At 39.4% G+C, this 16,419-nt stretch overlaps 1 protein-coding gene across 9 annotated transcripts in view; it reads right to left on the bottom strand.

The window, feature by feature from the left end:
- Positions 1-16,419, bottom strand: part of AREL1 (apoptosis resistant E3 ubiquitin protein ligase 1) — a 60,912-nt gene that overhangs the window by 10,309 nt on the left and 34,184 nt on the right. For 4 of the 9 annotated variants that reach the window (XR_003567553.1, XR_003567554.1, XM_027844844.1 and 1 more), the window contains 12 exons: positions 14,693-14,809; positions 13,917-14,143; positions 12,961-13,198; positions 11,682-11,851; positions 11,378-11,558; positions 10,030-10,277; positions 8,649-8,726; positions 6,768-6,909; positions 6,513-6,634; positions 5,557-5,632; positions 4,963-5,072; positions 1,658-1,837 (listed from right to left, as the gene is read on the bottom strand). Coding sequence is in view for 7 of the 9 variants with exons in the window: in XM_027844844.1 (XP_027700645.1) it covers positions 1,658-1,837; positions 4,963-5,072; positions 5,557-5,632; positions 6,513-6,634; positions 6,768-6,909; positions 8,649-8,726; positions 10,030-10,277; positions 11,378-11,558; positions 11,682-11,851; positions 12,961-13,198; positions 13,917-14,143; positions 14,693-14,708 (1,788 nt within the window). In the remaining 2 variants the exon portion in view is untranslated. Of the gene's footprint in view, positions 1-1,657; positions 1,838-4,962; positions 5,073-5,556; positions 5,633-6,512; positions 6,635-6,767; positions 6,910-8,648; positions 8,727-10,029; positions 10,278-11,377; positions 11,559-11,681; positions 11,852-12,960; positions 13,199-13,916; positions 14,144-14,692; positions 14,810-16,206; positions 16,275-16,419 lie in introns of all 9 variants that reach the window. The other 5 variants (XM_027844845.1, XM_027844847.1, XM_027844849.1 and 2 more) reach the window with 3 other exon arrangements.

Raw genomic sequence — 16,419 nt, 5'->3', positions numbered from 1 at the left:
AAGGACCCATATGTATAAATATATTTATACCAGTTCTTTTTGTGGTGGCAAAGAATTATAAACTGAAGGAATGCCCATCAATTGAGGAATGGCTGAACAAGCTGTGGTATAATTGTGATGGAATACTATTGTGCTATAAGAAATGAAGAGCAGGATGGTTTCGGGAAAAACCAGTTAGACTTATATGAATTGATGGAAAATGAAGTGAGCAGAACTAGGAGAACATCACACACAGTAACAGAAATATTATAACAACAACACTGAATTCTTATTTCCTAGCTACTCTGATCAATACAACAATCCACTACAAAGCTAAAGGATTCGTGATGAAAAATGTTTTCTATCTCCTAAGAGAGAACTGATGATCTGAGTGCAGACTGAAGTATACTTTTTTCATTTTCTTTTTCACAACATGGCTAATGTGGACATATGTTTTGCATAACTTCATATGTATAATGGGCGTCCTATATCTTGCCTTCTTAATGAGTGGGGGAAGGGTGAGGGGATTGGAGAGAAATCAAAACTAAAAATAACTTTTTTTTAAGTTAAAAAAAAAAAGATCTTATTGCCTGCCCTCTCAAGCTGTTGTCATCTCTCTCCTTTTCTCAGTTAAACTCGTTGCCTCTACTTTGCACCTCCAACTCCCTTCTCAAACCCTTGAAATTTGGCTTCTGGCTCTACTAGGTAGATATAGCTGACCCAAATCACTCTTCCAAGCTCCAAACCAACGGGTTATCTCTACCAGAATGCCCCACAAGTATCTCAAACTCAGCAAATCTAATTCCTAATTCATTACCTTCCTCTCCAAACCAGCTCATCCTCCAAATTTTCCTACTTCTGTTGAGAGCACCACTATTCTTCTAGTCACTTGGGTTCACTATCTTAAGTCCTCTTCAATTCCTTCCTTTCCCTCACCTTTCAGATCCAATTAATTACCTGATCTTGTCAATTCTCCATTCATGTCTTCTCTTGTATCCACTTACACAACTACTGCATTACCTCCACCTTTACATCTCTCACCTGGATTATTATAAGAGCTTCCTGATTGGTCTCCTTGCTTCTTGTCTCTCCCTTCTCCAAACCATATTCTACAAAGCTACCAAAAGGATCTTCCAGCTCAAGAATTCTCCATGGCCTCCTATCAACTCTAGGCTAAAAGAACCTCTCAGCTTGGCATTTAAAGTCCTTTCTAATATGTTTTCATACCACCTTTCCAGACATTTTACATTACCATCCTTAATACATTTCTTGTTCTACAAGGCCTATTTGCCATTTCCTGAATTCAGCATTCCATACTTGCCTCCCTGTCTCTGCCCAAGCTGTCTCATATACATAGAAGGCATTCCCCTCACCATCACTTCTTACAATAACTAGCTTCCTTGGCTCTATTTCCTATAGGAAACCCTTCCTGATATTCTTAGTTGTTAGTGTTCCTGACTCGTTCAAGTTATCTTGTATTTAATTATCTGTTAACATGCCACAGCCTCCAGTACAATGGAAGCTTCTTGAGGATGGGGACTTTAATTCTGATTTGTCTTTATAGCTTTAGCAGCAAGCACAGCACTTTGCACATAGAAAGTGCTTAATACATGTTTGCTGAAATGAATCAAATTGAAGAGAAGCCTGGAGCTTTACTGTGGAAAACACCCAGCATTACCTTGTAATGCATTCGAAGTCCTATGATTTGAGCCAGGAAAGAACGAGTAAAACGAGCTCGTACCAGTTGCTTGTAAGCTCCTCCTAAAGATGATTCATAGAGACACTTGCCTACAAGCCGCCCTGCAAATTCATATAACTTTAGCCGGAGATGTGGAGGTCGGTTAGGGTTTGGATGCACCTGTCAAGAGAAAAGAGATTTCAATGGCTCTGTCCATCATTCCCAGGATTAGGAGAGAACCTAAAGAAGAAAGAACTCAGTGTAACAACTGAAAAGCCCTCAAAATTGCCACAGTGTTTTTAGCAATTTAGGCCTTTTAGTCACTTAAGTAATTCAAAGTAAAGGCACACTTCTTTCCTTTCTTTGCAGAGGCAGGGGGCTATGGGTGTGGAATACTGCATATTAATTCTGGACTTGGTTGATATATTTAGTTTTTTTGCTTTTGTTTTTGTTTTTTTTTGGTGAGGCAATTGGGGTTAAGTGACTTGCCCAGAGTCACACAGCTAGTGAGTGTTATGTATCTGAGGCTGGATTTGAACTCAGGTCCTCCTGATTCCAGGGCCAGAACTCTATCTACCACACCACCTAGCTGCCCCAATATGTTTAGTTTTGCTGAACTTTGTTTAATTCTTTGTTATAAGACAAGACTATCTGGGCAGGGCAGGGTTACAAAGTGAAAAATACAGATAAATCTACAAAATGTGGATTTTGTAAAAGCAAAAGCTATCAATTTTTTTTTTTAACCTAGCCAACTTGAACAGCTTTGAGCTCAAGGTCCCTGTCCTCCTACCCCAGCTTCAACTCCTACGTCTCCTTTGAATTCAACAGGGTATATCTTCAGGCTTCGGATTGCCTTGAATAGGACCTCTTCAAGACTGAGTCATTCCTATCAACATCCTGCCATGCCACTTTATTCTAAGGTCTCCTCACATTCTAGAACAGGACAGGGATGCCTAACCTCTTAACACTTAGTTGCCTCCCTGAGAAGTTGGTGGGAAAAAAAGCTCAAGGGAGATGAAGAGTGATCCTAAGTATAACTTAGGGGTCTGTCCCAATCCAAGATGCTACCAGGATATATGTAAACTATTCCAACAACTCAGATTTTTTGATATAGGTCACACTACAGAGCTGGGTGGTGAGTTCTGAAATTTCTGTTTCTCTTTCTTTCCTTCCCCTTTTCCTTTTGATTTACAACCAGTGCTAGCTTAGGGTCTTCTTTGCTCCCTGGAGACAACACAAATTGTATGTTAAATGAAACACATACTTATGATATATATTGTTCCCATCACTTTGTTCCTTTAGAAAGGATGTTTTTAACTGTGAAGGACTTTCCTTCTTCTCCTAAATAGCTGCCATTTTACCTACAGACAGAAGCTACTGACCAGTTATAGTAGTAGTAGTTGAATACATTTATATGATGCTTTAAAGTTTATAAAACATTTTCCTTACAACCTTTTAAGGTAAGTAGTGTAAGTAATATCATCCCCATTTTTTTGAATGAAGAAACTGAGGATCAGAGTTGCAGCTGGAATTGGAACTCAGGCCTGAAGTCCAGGGCTTTTGCTACTACATCTTGTTTCCTCTCTACATGACGTTGCCTATTACCAGGACTCTGATTTCTTTCTCTTTCTCTCAGCTGACCCATGAACAAGTTGTTCAGTAAACTGGACTGGACAGTGATCTGACTGGATTTCCTATCTGGAATGTTTGGGGAAGAGATATAGGAGCAGTTGCCTGTCTCTAGAATTCTGATTTTGCTTCTTTTCACTAAGGAGTGAGCTCCTCTACCTCATTCTCACTCTCCCTTGAGGAAGTACAGGAGGGATTTTCTGGAACAACACTAAAGAATTATCCTTGTGGCCTGGAGGTTTCTCTGAGATATCTTTCTGACTTGCTTCTACAAACTCCTTTAAACTACTGTGTACCACTTTGAATGCACTTTCTAAATTGAGCTTGGGAATCATCTTGCTTTTGCAGCTGTTTTCTGTGATTGGTTGATGCTTATTTAATCTTTGCTCAGCCACAATCTTCACTTTTAGGAAAAGTAGGCAACGAGGCCCAACTTCCTCCTTCAGGTGAGATGAGCAACTCTTTTTATTTGGGAGCTCTCCAGGTGACTACTATGTTTGGGCTCAAAGATACTGGTGATAGTCACAACTTCATTAGCACCTAGAATGGGCTCTCCCTCACTCCCCCCTTCCCCAAATATAGACAGATGTAAAGAGCAACTACTCTGGGTTAGTTCAAAGGTGTGATTACCTCTAACTAGGTGGTTTCATTTGGTATTTGAAACCCCAAATCATTCGTCCCCTCCTTTCTCCTTGTTCCTCTCTCCCTGGGAAAGAACAGGGAGCTGGTCCCTGGATCTGCCACAAACCGGTGGTCTTTGTCTCATTTACTAGTTAGATTCCAGTGAGCTTGAGACAGTGCTCATGCTGTCCATCTTCAGTTTTATGTGTCATAACTTTTACTACTTTCTATATATTTTGTATGCATACTTTTATACAATTAAAAATCAATTTTCTGTTAAAAAAAATTTAATAGAAGGTCAAAATGTATCCTTCCCTTATTTGTAAAAGTAGGAACTAAAGGTATGTAACATTACATATACTGCCAAACATGGTTGATGTGCTATTTGGTTTTACTGAACTACTGATCTTTTTTTTCCTTTTTTTTATTCTTTGTTTACAAGGAATAGCTTGCTGGGTAGGGAACACTGGAAGGATATATTCAAAAATGAAGGAGACAGAACAGAAGAGTTAGCAAAAAAATTCAAAACTTGAAGAAAAAAAAAAGAGTGAAGATTATGAAGAACAAAGAGATTTAAAATCAGTTCTTCCTAGCAATTTATAGCTGAAAACTTATTTTGAATCTTTTCCTATACAAAAAATGCAGTAACAATACATGCTGAGTATAGGTGCAAACCCCATGAATTCTCCCAGTTAAAGTTTATTTCTGTGCTACTGAGAATTGATTAAGGAATCCTTTGAGAAGAAATCATGGACTAGAGTAATATTTAGTAATAGTGGTAGTGATTGCATTATCTTTTCTTTCACTTGTATGGGTTATCTGGCAACTAGTAAAATTCTTCCCATTTTAGAGATGCCAAAACTAAAGACAAAGAAAATAGAAACAGCCTGATTAGTTCACATATTGAGTCAATATCAAGACCAAGAACCTGGGTCTTTAGACTACTAAATCAGCACCATGGTCTACATATGCCCCTTGTTGGTTCTGCCATCTGATGCAGAGTTCTCCCTCTCTACCCCCACCCCTATCCCACTCAGGGAAAGGCACAGACTCACCAGAGCTTGGTTGTTGTCGCTGAATCGAGTGAAGAGCTGACTGGTGGTGTCAAACAATGCTCTACAGGTTAGTTCAAACCATTCCCGGCGAGGGCCTCCCCAATCCAGTGCTGAACAACAAAACAAAAACAAATCAGTTTGGGGCCTACAGTGACTTAATTTCCTTTATTTTTTTCTGACTTGTCCTAGTCCCTCCCTCTCCTCCCTCTTCTTCCCCCTCACCCCTAACACACACACACACACACACACACACACACACATCCCTAAAATACAAAGGTTTGTGAAATTTTGCCCCCATCTATAGAGTAATAACTATTTTGGCCACTGAACTGTGCCCCCTAGTGTAGATAAACAGAAAGACAAAAACTAGAAAAGCAGTTCATTTCCCTTTGCCTTCCAATTAATAACAACTCTAGGCTCCAAACTGTTACACCTCCTCTTTTGACTTTCCCTTGTGTTCATGCTCTTTAGGCTCTATCCTGCCATCTGAACCCATAATGTTATTGCTTTTTTTCTGGCTCACTGTGTATTTTTTTCTCTCAAAAGGGAAAAAAGGGATATCTCAAAGATGGTAAATAAAAACTCCCAAGTCACCTTCTTCATCCTGGAAAACTACTTCAAAATTCTTACTCCAATCTGAAATGGAGAAATTCCGAGTGGCTTTCAGAGACTGGAGGGCAATGAAAGAGAGAAAACTATCAACATACTGGCATATCAGAAATGCTGAGGTCAAGAGCATGGCTGTGCCTATTCAAATCCAACAATAACAAGAAGAAATGTCATAATTAGAAGTGAGCAAATTAATAACATCTCACATACACAAAGCATAAAGCTTCAAAGCAAACTGATTTTTTAAAAATATTAAAATATCTTTCCATGGGAAGGAAAGGCTACAGCTTATAACTTTGACTTTACTGACAGGAAAACGGAGGCCCAGAGAAGTGAGCAAACAATGAAAACTACTCAAGTAACTATAATAACCAAGGATGAGCTCTGGTTTGTAGCATGAAGGCCCCCTCTATTCACAACACAACTTTCTCTCTCTAGCCACAGAGCTAGGGGCAACACAGGGAATGAAGCCACAGCAAGAACACGGTGAAGAAAAAGAGACTTTCTACTGGGCTATCCAGAGTCAGACACTCAGAGCTTCTGGACGGAAGCCAAATCTACCCACTCCAAGGGAATGTATGAATTATGTTAATGTCTGTGCAAATGAGAAAGACACATCAGATGTCCATTTTCTGACTGACCGTCAGAAATGATTTCCTTTTAACCCAACAACATCTCTTCTCATCTATTAACAAGCAGTTTATTTCCTTAATAATTTTAACTACATCCTCCTGCCCTATACATATACGTAAGATTTCTTAAAGCTTTTTTTATTTAGATTTTAAAACTCATTGTGCTGCCCAGTCTAGTTCCTTCACCACTATACACCAAAGAGAATTATAGAGGAGACCATTTTAAGCAGTAAATAGGAAGAGAGTCTGACTACATTCAGAAGCACAAAGGGGTCTGTGGAGCTTCTAGGGAAATAAAACATTACTTACAGACTCCAACAGGGTGTGTCTGCTGATCTTCAGTGTGACTTTTGAATGTGGCCTTTTCATGTGTACCTGCCGAAGCTCTCGTTGGAAGAAGTTCACCTTGTCCTGAAAGGTCTCTGAGCCTCCTGGGAAGCAACAGGACCCACTGCGGTCACAATCCCATTACAAAGTGTGTCTGGCAAATCTACTTCTACATTCTTATACCGTGGGTTGTGAGTAACCCTTCCCTCCTCATTAAGAATCCCAGGTCAACTTTACCTATGTTTTTATGGAGAGAACGTATAAAAGTGGCAGCTAAGATGTTCCTTTCCTTACAGCTCAGCTCTACGGGAGGCTGGATGCCATCATCTACCACTAGTGTGAGCAGCTTATGCACAGGGTCAGGTCCATGGTATGAAAACTGTAAGGAAGGAAAAAAAAACACATACATTCAATGTCAGAACTGTTGATCTGCCAGATCAACCCAACAAAACCCCTCATGCCCCAAGCTGGCCACACAACATCAAAGAAAGTCTAGTGCACAGCATCAAAGCAGGGTGATCCTGTAGTAAGCACCACTGCCCCAAAATATTGCTTTGAGGTCTCACAAAATCTGAGTTCAAAATAATTTTCATCCATCAGGGTTTCACGAACAGAACTTGAGAACAAAAGACATAGGTAAAGCTCCTGCTCTCTGCAAAACACCAAGTTTATATCCCACTATATTCCTAGCCTAGGGATATTTAGTTTACTGGAGGTAAGCTAAATCTACAGGTAGGGGTTAAATGCCTCCAAATTGGAAGATTAGAGGGATTTAAAGGAATGGAGTCAAGCACATCATTACATATATGCACCCTTTATCATTACAAGTGCTTTCATTTTCTGTCAATCAAAACAAATTTTGACTGCTTTTCTAAGTAAAATGTTTTCAACAATCTTGAGCTAATATTTTGTTAAACTATAGATACAGGGAACTGTCTATTATTTGACATTTTGCTGCTGCAATTGCATTAGATGCTACATTCACTGTACAATTGTAATTGTCGTTCCTTATACTATTTCTGAGGTACTTTGAGATCTTGCTACGTCTTCTGATTCATCAGAGGACTAAAGTACGTTCACTTTGAGTTTTATTATTATGTATGTTTTGTTATACTTTTAAACCAGGGATATACCTTCTAAATACACAAATGTGCCCCCTTAAAAAAAAAATGCATAGGCAGCTCCATCTACTCTACTACCAAGCAACACAAGATGGAGAGTTTAGAACTGATCTTGAAAGTCCCTTTCAAGCCTAGGATTATAGACTAAGGACTTGGAGAATAACAGCAGGTAGACCTAGCTGCCATGAGTTAGCAAAGAATAAGTCTGTTTAGATTGTTTGGGGGAAGCTTACTCTTAACACAATGGCCCATTCCAGCAAAATCTTATCATTTCTCTAAGTCTATGTAGGAAAAGGAGTAAAAGGATGTATATAAATGCTGAGTCTATGGATTAATATTCAACACAGGATGATTGAACAAGATAAAGGCTTGAATGGACAACCACTCCTATTAATATAATCTTACAAACAAATTCTAGCACTAATGAGCTATTAGTGCTAGAATATTTTGAATTGCTAACAATTCCTATGGGGCATTCTTTCTATAATTTACATATTCCTGATGCTATTTAGTAGAGATAATGTTCCTTCCTTTGGCAGCAGATTCTATGTACAGTGAGAACATCCAGATCCATCAGAAGCTCTCCCAGGAAAAAAGGGAAAGAGGGTTAAATCAGGCATGGCAGTGCACACCTTGTAATCCTTGCTATTGTGTAGATCTGGCTGAGGCTGAAGGATCCCCTGAGCTCAGGAGTTCTTAGTTGCAGTGGGCTAAGTTGATCAGATGAACACACTAAGTTCAGCATTAATATGGGGGGAGGGGGTGGGAAGAAGCACAGGATGGGGGAGAAGGGAGTAGAGGTGTTGCCAAGTTGCCTAAGGAAAGGCAAACTGGTCCACATTAGGAACAGAGCAGATCAAAGCTCTTATGCTAATCATAGTGGGACTGGGCCAGTGTATAAGTCCTGTACTTCCAACCTGGGCAAGATAGGGAAACAGTCTTTAAAAAGGGAAAAAAAAATTCATTCAATATGGAAAAGACACAAAGCTCAACCTACCTTTGTCCCAGGGCATACTCTAAAAGTGTAGAGGCGCCAGGGAATGATTTTCAGGTAGAATTCTTTCACTGAGAGTTGCTGTGGGACCAAGAAACCAGAAAGGAAATAAAGCAAAAGAAATTTTTTAAAATTACCTGGAGTCATTGGAATTTAAGTTTTATTAAAGTTTAAACCCCATTTCTTATTGCAATAATAATAATAATAATAATAATTACTGCCCAAGGCTTAAGATCGAGAAATCCTTCAAAGTTCAAATCCTCACTCTACTTCTTATATGCACTTAGACAAATTACTTAACATCACCCCCTCCTTCCTCCTTGAGTCTGTTTCCTCAGCCCTCAAATGAGAAGGTTAGACTAGATGGTCACCAATGTCATTTTCAGCTCTAAGTCTTATTTTTTAAAAGGGGGGTTCTGTGCATTAAGAAACTGAGCACAGCTTTCTCCTTTCTTTCCAGTTTGACAGCAACCCTGGGATCGAGGAAAGTTAACTTGAAAACAACCCTTGGACTTTTCTTCAAAGAGGAAAAGGAGAAAATACCCCTCATACAAGGATACAGTAAGGCCCCCTTGATGTAATTTCCAACAAAACAAGGGAAGAAAAGAATGATACAAGAAGTAAAAAAATTCTAAGAGGGATCTATAATTTGAGTGTTTAGCAGGCCAGATCTTTAACTGTCAAAATTGCAAAAGAACGTTAAGTGGAACAAGCCCAAAATTTAGTTTGGGTCACAGAGATATAGGGACTCCAGATCTGTAACAAGGAGTTTGCATAGTTTCTCATTTATCTAAGTCCTGAATTCATAAACAAAATCCATATATTTAAAAAGAACTCCCTAACCCAAAGCACCTCTTTGGGAGGTTTATGTTCTCATCCCTGCCAAAGTATCTCTACTCCAATCCCTCCAGCTAGGGAGAGAGGGAAAGTCATTTGTCATGCACTGAGAGATTATAAAATTCTATCTTTAATCAACTTGTTTCAACACAGCACAAGGTGTCAGCTAAGATTTTAGTTCTTGAAAGAAAATTCCAACAGCTAAAGGTAACTTTCTCAAAACCAGCCCATAACTTTGAAAACTATATCCTCAGGAATAGCTAAAAACATATGGTGACAGATTACAATTTAAAACATCTTGGCTTCTCTAGTCCAGTCCAGATTATCAAAAAATTTCAGAATACCACGAGTGTATGTTCAACATCTATCTAGTTTTTCCAGTTTTCTAGAATGTTAAAGACAATTGCCCTATTCCAACTCTAGCGGAGTAGATATTCTGAAAGGCAACTCCAGTAAGCTATAGTCCTACAGATACTTAGTGGCAAGCACTATAAATATGTAAGCATGAGCAGGGGAATTTAAAAGCAAAAGTGAAAGGTGTTTTTACCTTGGGTGATACGTAGCAGTACACCTTTTTAGGTTTTTTCACCTTTTCAGGGGTCTGGCTGTCAGAGGGAGAATCTTCATCCTCCTCCTCAGTGGCAGTGGAAGGACGACGTTGGGAGGAGCTCATGTGCATGGGTGGAAGGTGCCACTGTGGGTTGGCACAGTTGGTGGCATTATAAAGATAAGCCTCAAAATAAATACTGACCCCTGAGGTGGATACATTGCGTTCTACAATGTTCTTCTCATTCTCTAAAAGGAATAAAGGAAAAGACTGAAAACAGGATATGTTAGAGAAACATACTATAGATAGAAAGATAGACAGATAAATAGACAAACTAAATGGTGGTATCTTTTTGCATACAGATCCAAATATCTAAAACTATATATAGATCTAGATACATAGAGCTAAATCTAGATCACCATTTAGTATGTAAGACTCTAAACCAGGAGTTCTTAACCCTGGGTTTTTGGATAGATTTCAGGGGATCATGAATTTTTTTTTAAGTATTTTTATAACTGTAAAGCAATATAGCTGGTTTCCTCTGTATTTTATTATATGGATTTAAAAAACATTATTTTGAGGAATCTATATGCTTTGCCAGAATGTTAAATGTTCATGTTACAAAAAAAGGTTAAGAACTGCTCTAAACCAAGAAGGGCTCAAAGATTTAATAAAAATTTCAGTAGGTATGGTCTGATGCTGAGTGAAGTGAGCAGAACCAGGAGAACGCTGTACACAGTCACAGCCACGTTGTGCGATGACTAACTTTGATAGACTTAGCCCTTCTCAGCAATGCAAGGATCTAAGACATCTCCAAAAGCCTGATGATGGAAAATGCTATCCATATCCAGAGGAAGAACTATGGAGTCTGAATGCAGATGGAAGCATACTACTTGCTCTTTTTTTTTCTCTTCTGTTTTGTTTTTCCTTTCTTGTGGTTCCTCCTATTGGTTCTAATTCTTCTTTACAACAAGACTGATGTGAAAATATGTTTAATAGAAATGTATATGTAGAGCCTATATCAGATTGCACGCTGTCTTGGGGAGGGAGGGGGAGAAAATTTAAAACTCAAAAGCTTATGGGAGGGGCAGCTAGGTGGTGCAATATATAGAACACATAGCCCTGGAGTCAGGAGGACCTGAGTTCAAATCCGGTCTCAGACACTTGACACTAGTTGTGTGACCCTGGGCAAGTCACTTAACCCCATTGCCCAGCCAAAAAAAAAAAAAGCTTATGGAAGTAAATGTTGAAAACTAAACATAAAATAATTAATTTAAAAAAATTTCAGTAGGTCAAAGGAGAGGAGAAATGCATCAAAAAGAACAAATTCCAAATCCCTTCAACTCACCACTTAGGACAATTATATCAAATTCACCATTGCTGATTGGCTGATTTTGGTATGAAATGCAGGCACGGAAGCAGCCCCGGGAATGCAAGGTGAGCTTAAGGAACACCTGGCAAGTCTGTCTTTTGGATATCACAGATTTCTCAAATGAGACATCAGTACTTTCTTCTTCTGGAGGACCAAGCTACAAAGAGAGATGGAATATCACTTAGCATAAGAAGAGGACAGGAAATGAGGTAAGAAAAGGAGACTGACTAAAAACAAAAAGACTTTAACCTCCCTAGCACACAAGAAAAGGAGAGCTCACCTCATGAATGGATACACTGTAATTGTGTTCATCTATCAAAGACACAGAATTGTTGGTAGGATTGTCATACTCATCTCGAGGGACTATCTGAAGGGTGTGCTGTTGGCCACAGGTCAGAACAAGAGTAGAGAAATGACACACAATTTTAGTCTTGGAAGGAACCACCATCCCTAGAACAAAAAGGACAGGATCTAACGTTTAGCGAGAGATGCTAAAACAGATGGATCTTCACAGTACAAAGAGCTCTACTTTGAACAGTGTGTTCTGAAGGCTTCGCCATCCCCAAGGACAAACAACACTTTTAAATCACAGCACAGAAGGAAATAAAGGGACTGTTTCATATGATGAATTCTAGGTTTCTATGTCTATAAATCCTTTACCAATCCAAGCACTAAGTGAAATGAGAGAGAAGGGACTTGAACAGAGAATTCAAAAGTTGGAGCTAAACTCCCACTTCTACTCTGTACTACTTTCCCAGTGGGGACTTTTTTTGTGAGGCAAAACCAAGACTAAAATGATGAAAGGAAATAAAAAGCCACATACTGTCATTGTCCACCCTGCCCCACACCCTGAGCTCCCACACCTTAGGGATAGGCTGGACTGAAAGGCAGAGGAGTGTCTTCAGCCTGCATTGAAGAGAATTTTGGGTAGAGATGGGGTCTCCAAGTGAGCACATTCTTGCAAAAGGAAGTTATAATGAAACAGCTAGTTACAAAAGAATCTATTTGAAAGATTTAGCTTCAAAGGAAAAGGTAAATGACAACAGCCTCATTCTATTGTTACAAGAGTAAGGAAATCAGTTACCAGCCCATGGTTAAAGTACCAAAACCAAATTAAACTCCGCTAGGATTTAACCCCAAAAGGTCATATATCTTTATTCTGTAGCTATTAAATTGGCTAATGCCCAGTGACACTCTCAAAAGGATGCCACCACAGTGTATATGGCACAAGTATCATTCCCACAAATTGAAACAAAACATATGCTGCATACTAGGACAGATTCCACATTTCTGAGTATTTTAAGAAGAACAAAGGAGGATCTAGTTGCTTATGTAATATGTACAAAGGATATGCAGAGTATAACTGGAGACAAAAGGAGGTTCAATTCTCAGAAAACTGAAGCTTCAGAAATATTTATTAAAGATAGGTTCCATCAGTATAGGAAAACATACAACGGCAATAAAGGTGAGAGGAAGACAGGACTATTTTCATTTGGAATGGTGTCAAACTACAGAAGACTTTTAAATCCACCTTGGCACTCCTATCCCTAAAATCTTACCAGCCTGAAAAATTTTGTAGTAGGGACTGTAGGCCACACTTAAGCCACCAAGTTTCACTGTGATTTCATAGCGACCAGCCTTGCGAACAGTGAAGGCCACTTTTACAACATTGGAATTGGGCTCCTGAAGGACTTCCTGGGTTACCGGAATATCCACTGCTAACTCAACATGGGAGATGTGAACTCGTAATCCCACAGGCCGATGAGCTGGGAAGGGCTGTCCATTCTTGTAGAATAACTGCATAGGGGAAGTGAAAGGCACCTGTTAATGCCCAGAGAAAGAATAGTGTTCCCCTATGACCAGAGTAAACCCATTTGTTGTACATGGGAGAAAGCAGGTACTGGTAAGGGGAGCAGGAATTGTGTGTTAGAATTGCCATCCACTCCCAGAGTCTCGCTCATAGTATCACAGGGAGAAATAACTAGCAACATACAATGCAAGGTTTAATGAAAGTTAAATAATATACAAACTTAGCTGTACAGAAGACAGGAGTGGACTGTGTCAGTGTACCACTCAAACCCCACATTTCTGAATAACCAATGCTAATTCTTGTCCTACCAGAAATTTCTCCTCTGGAGAGATTTATTAATATTGACCCAAATTTTAAAATCAAACTACATTGGTATCATTGAATGCCTGAATCCTGTGCTATTTGTGCTAAACACATTGCAGTGGGGATGTTCTGACTTGTGTTGTTCTGACAACATTTTTCACTTTCTGAAAAGGCATTAAGTTTATAAGTCCTCAAAGAGAAGTGTACCCTTGGAAGAAAAATAATAAAATAGTCCCTAGTGCTTAAATATGAATCCTTCCCAAATTCTTTGGGGTGGGAGGGCAGGGCAAGGGAAGATAATAATAGTATTTCAGTCTAGCACCACCCACAGGCAGAACCAGGCTCTTCAAAAGCAAGCCACTAGAAACCCCAATGGGTGTGGAGACAGAAACATTCCCTTACATGCACTCGGAAGGCCATGCTATGGCCCACCTCATAGGGGTCCTTCCAATCCCAGGAGACTTTGCAGGACCGGGGGTCCAGGTAATTTCCCCGCACGTAGTCATAAATAGTTCGGTCCCCTCGGCGCTCCCGGTCTTCATTCTGGAGGAAGCTGACTACTCGTGCGGCAAGCTCAAAGAAGAACTTAATTGTGAAGAAGAAGGCAACCACAGACACTGTGATTCCACCTATGTGGAGAAAAGACCAGACATATCACCCACCAGCTATACTTCACTGTAGCTTAATATGGGAGAGGCCAGGAGTCTTTGAGAAGGGTCAGAAAACCTTCCCAAATACAATATATGGACTTAGGGATTTGGCATCAGAAGACCTCGGTTTGATTCCTGGATTTGCAATGATTGGTATGATGCTTGGGTAAGTCACTTAACTTCTCTGAGCCTGAGTTTCCTCTTCTGTAAAATGAGGGGGTTGAACTAGATGACCTCTGAGGTTCCTTCTCACTCTAAATCTATAATCCTGTGTTATTGGTAGATAATGAGGTATACTTCTCTGACATGACATACATCATACATAATGCACCCAGTATTGCATGTGTAGTTCCCATAATTGTGGTAAAAACAAAACAGTCACAAGGCATCAGTAGTTTTACCACTGTCCAGTCTACTGAGGTATATTTGGCAGGACCAGCAATTTTCTAGGTCAAATAGCAATGGAGTTAAACAAGATTCACAAACAACAGAAAAAAAAAGAAAAAAAGGGATCTTTCCGTCACTCACCAATAACGTAAAACATCAGGTCCCTTCACTGAAGACAGACAGCTGAGGATCACAGCTGCAGCTGCAAAAGAAAACGAGCTTAGTTCTTTCCTCTCCTCTTCCTCACAGCCATATCACCTAGGATAGCACAGAATAAGTTTTATGGTTTTAATTAAGCCAATCAAATCCTTAAAGTCTTTCTATCCCTATCCTTTTATTCGAAACTAACATAGTCCTACCTAAGACATTTCATGGAAACAAAGATAGACTACATAATTCTCTCAAAAGAATTCTAATGTACCAAAAAAAAAAAAAAACCAACTCTGGGATACCAGACATTTCATTGTTTCATTGCTACTTACAAATAACATGGCTTTCATTTTCTCAAATTCAGGTCTCCTGGGACAGTTCCCTCCTCAAACAAATAGGTGCTAATTAATGCAAACAATGAGGGAAAAGAAGTCACTGTCCCCTTACAGTTGCTTTCTGGAAGTAATTCATCCAAATAGAATTAGCAATATAAAATGTTGGATTTAACAACCAAGTATTATTCTCATATTGGCATTATGTAATTAAAATAAATTTGAATTGTCCCAATAAGCACTGGGTATGTAACAACAGCAAGCTGCTTGTTTATGCTCAGCAATCAGGCTAATTGCCATTAATTGGCCCCTTGGCTGACAATCTCCATGGAGTAGCAGAGAACTGAGGCAAGAACAAGTTATGAAGGCTGTACTTCCCCTTACACTAAGAGGCCACTCTGTGAGGATGGCTTGGAACCTTGGGAAGCTCATATTGCTACTGCCAAGTCTTCACCACTTTTATATGAATCACCACAGGACTCCCTTGGGGTAACCTGCAGTGTACCTTGACACTCAAATACCTGTGGACCCCAATATCTCCTATTTCCCTCAAAACTATGTGCTGCATGATAAACCTATCAGTATTTTAACCTAATTTTGAATTCATGGCCAATGGGTGGGAACCACATCTGTTCTCCACTCTAAACTAAACTGAGCACAATTTCTACAACTGGAACGTATTAAAAAACTCATTATCACCTTCGTAAAACACCTTTTGCCAGGACCAATTTTTAATTACTGAAATATAAGAGAAAATTCCCAAAGCCAGAGCTAGCGATGAATAAAACGGGTCTTTCTAAGGAACATGCCTGAGAGATTAAAAAGGAGGGAAAGACAAGGAGCATCATCACTTCTTCCATTGCCAATATGCCAATGGAAAACAGGCAAAAGAGTTTTTTTCAGGGGTGCCTTAATCAAGTTTGATAAGAGCCCTTATTTAAGTCAATTTATACAGAGAAAAAAAAACAGGGAAAAAAAGCCACCCACCATTCCGTATCTGAAGCATTTACACTGTCAATACAGTTTAGCATCAAGCTACTTCTACATAGGACTACTACTTGAAGGACATAAGCAGCACAAAGAATTGGACCTTAATGACTGAGTCTTCTTCTCAAATAAGCACACAATGGTATCATTCTTCAGTGTTACACAATGGAAGCCATTATAGCATACCAGAAAGATCATCCCAATGGAAGTCAGGAGACCTGGACTCAAGTCCTAGCTCTGTTGAGTTTCCTCATCTGAAAAATGAGGATAAACAAGACAATCTTAAAGTTCCCATCCAGCTCTGATAGTCTATGACTATAGAGAAAAGCTGTAAGCCTCTCTCAGAAAGTATTCTGTCCTACCTATCCACATCCAGAGAAAGAACTATGGAGTCTGAAT

This window comes from Vombatus ursinus, unplaced genomic scaffold (assembly GCF_900497805.2).
Source record: "Vombatus ursinus unplaced genomic scaffold, bare-nosed wombat genome assembly UNPS02014945.1, whole genome shotgun sequence".
NCBI classification, from domain to species: domain Eukaryota; kingdom Metazoa; phylum Chordata; class Mammalia; order Diprotodontia; family Vombatidae; genus Vombatus; species Vombatus ursinus.
The sequence above is the reverse complement of the archived record's forward strand: the minus strand, read 5'-3'. Positions and strand labels throughout refer to the sequence as shown.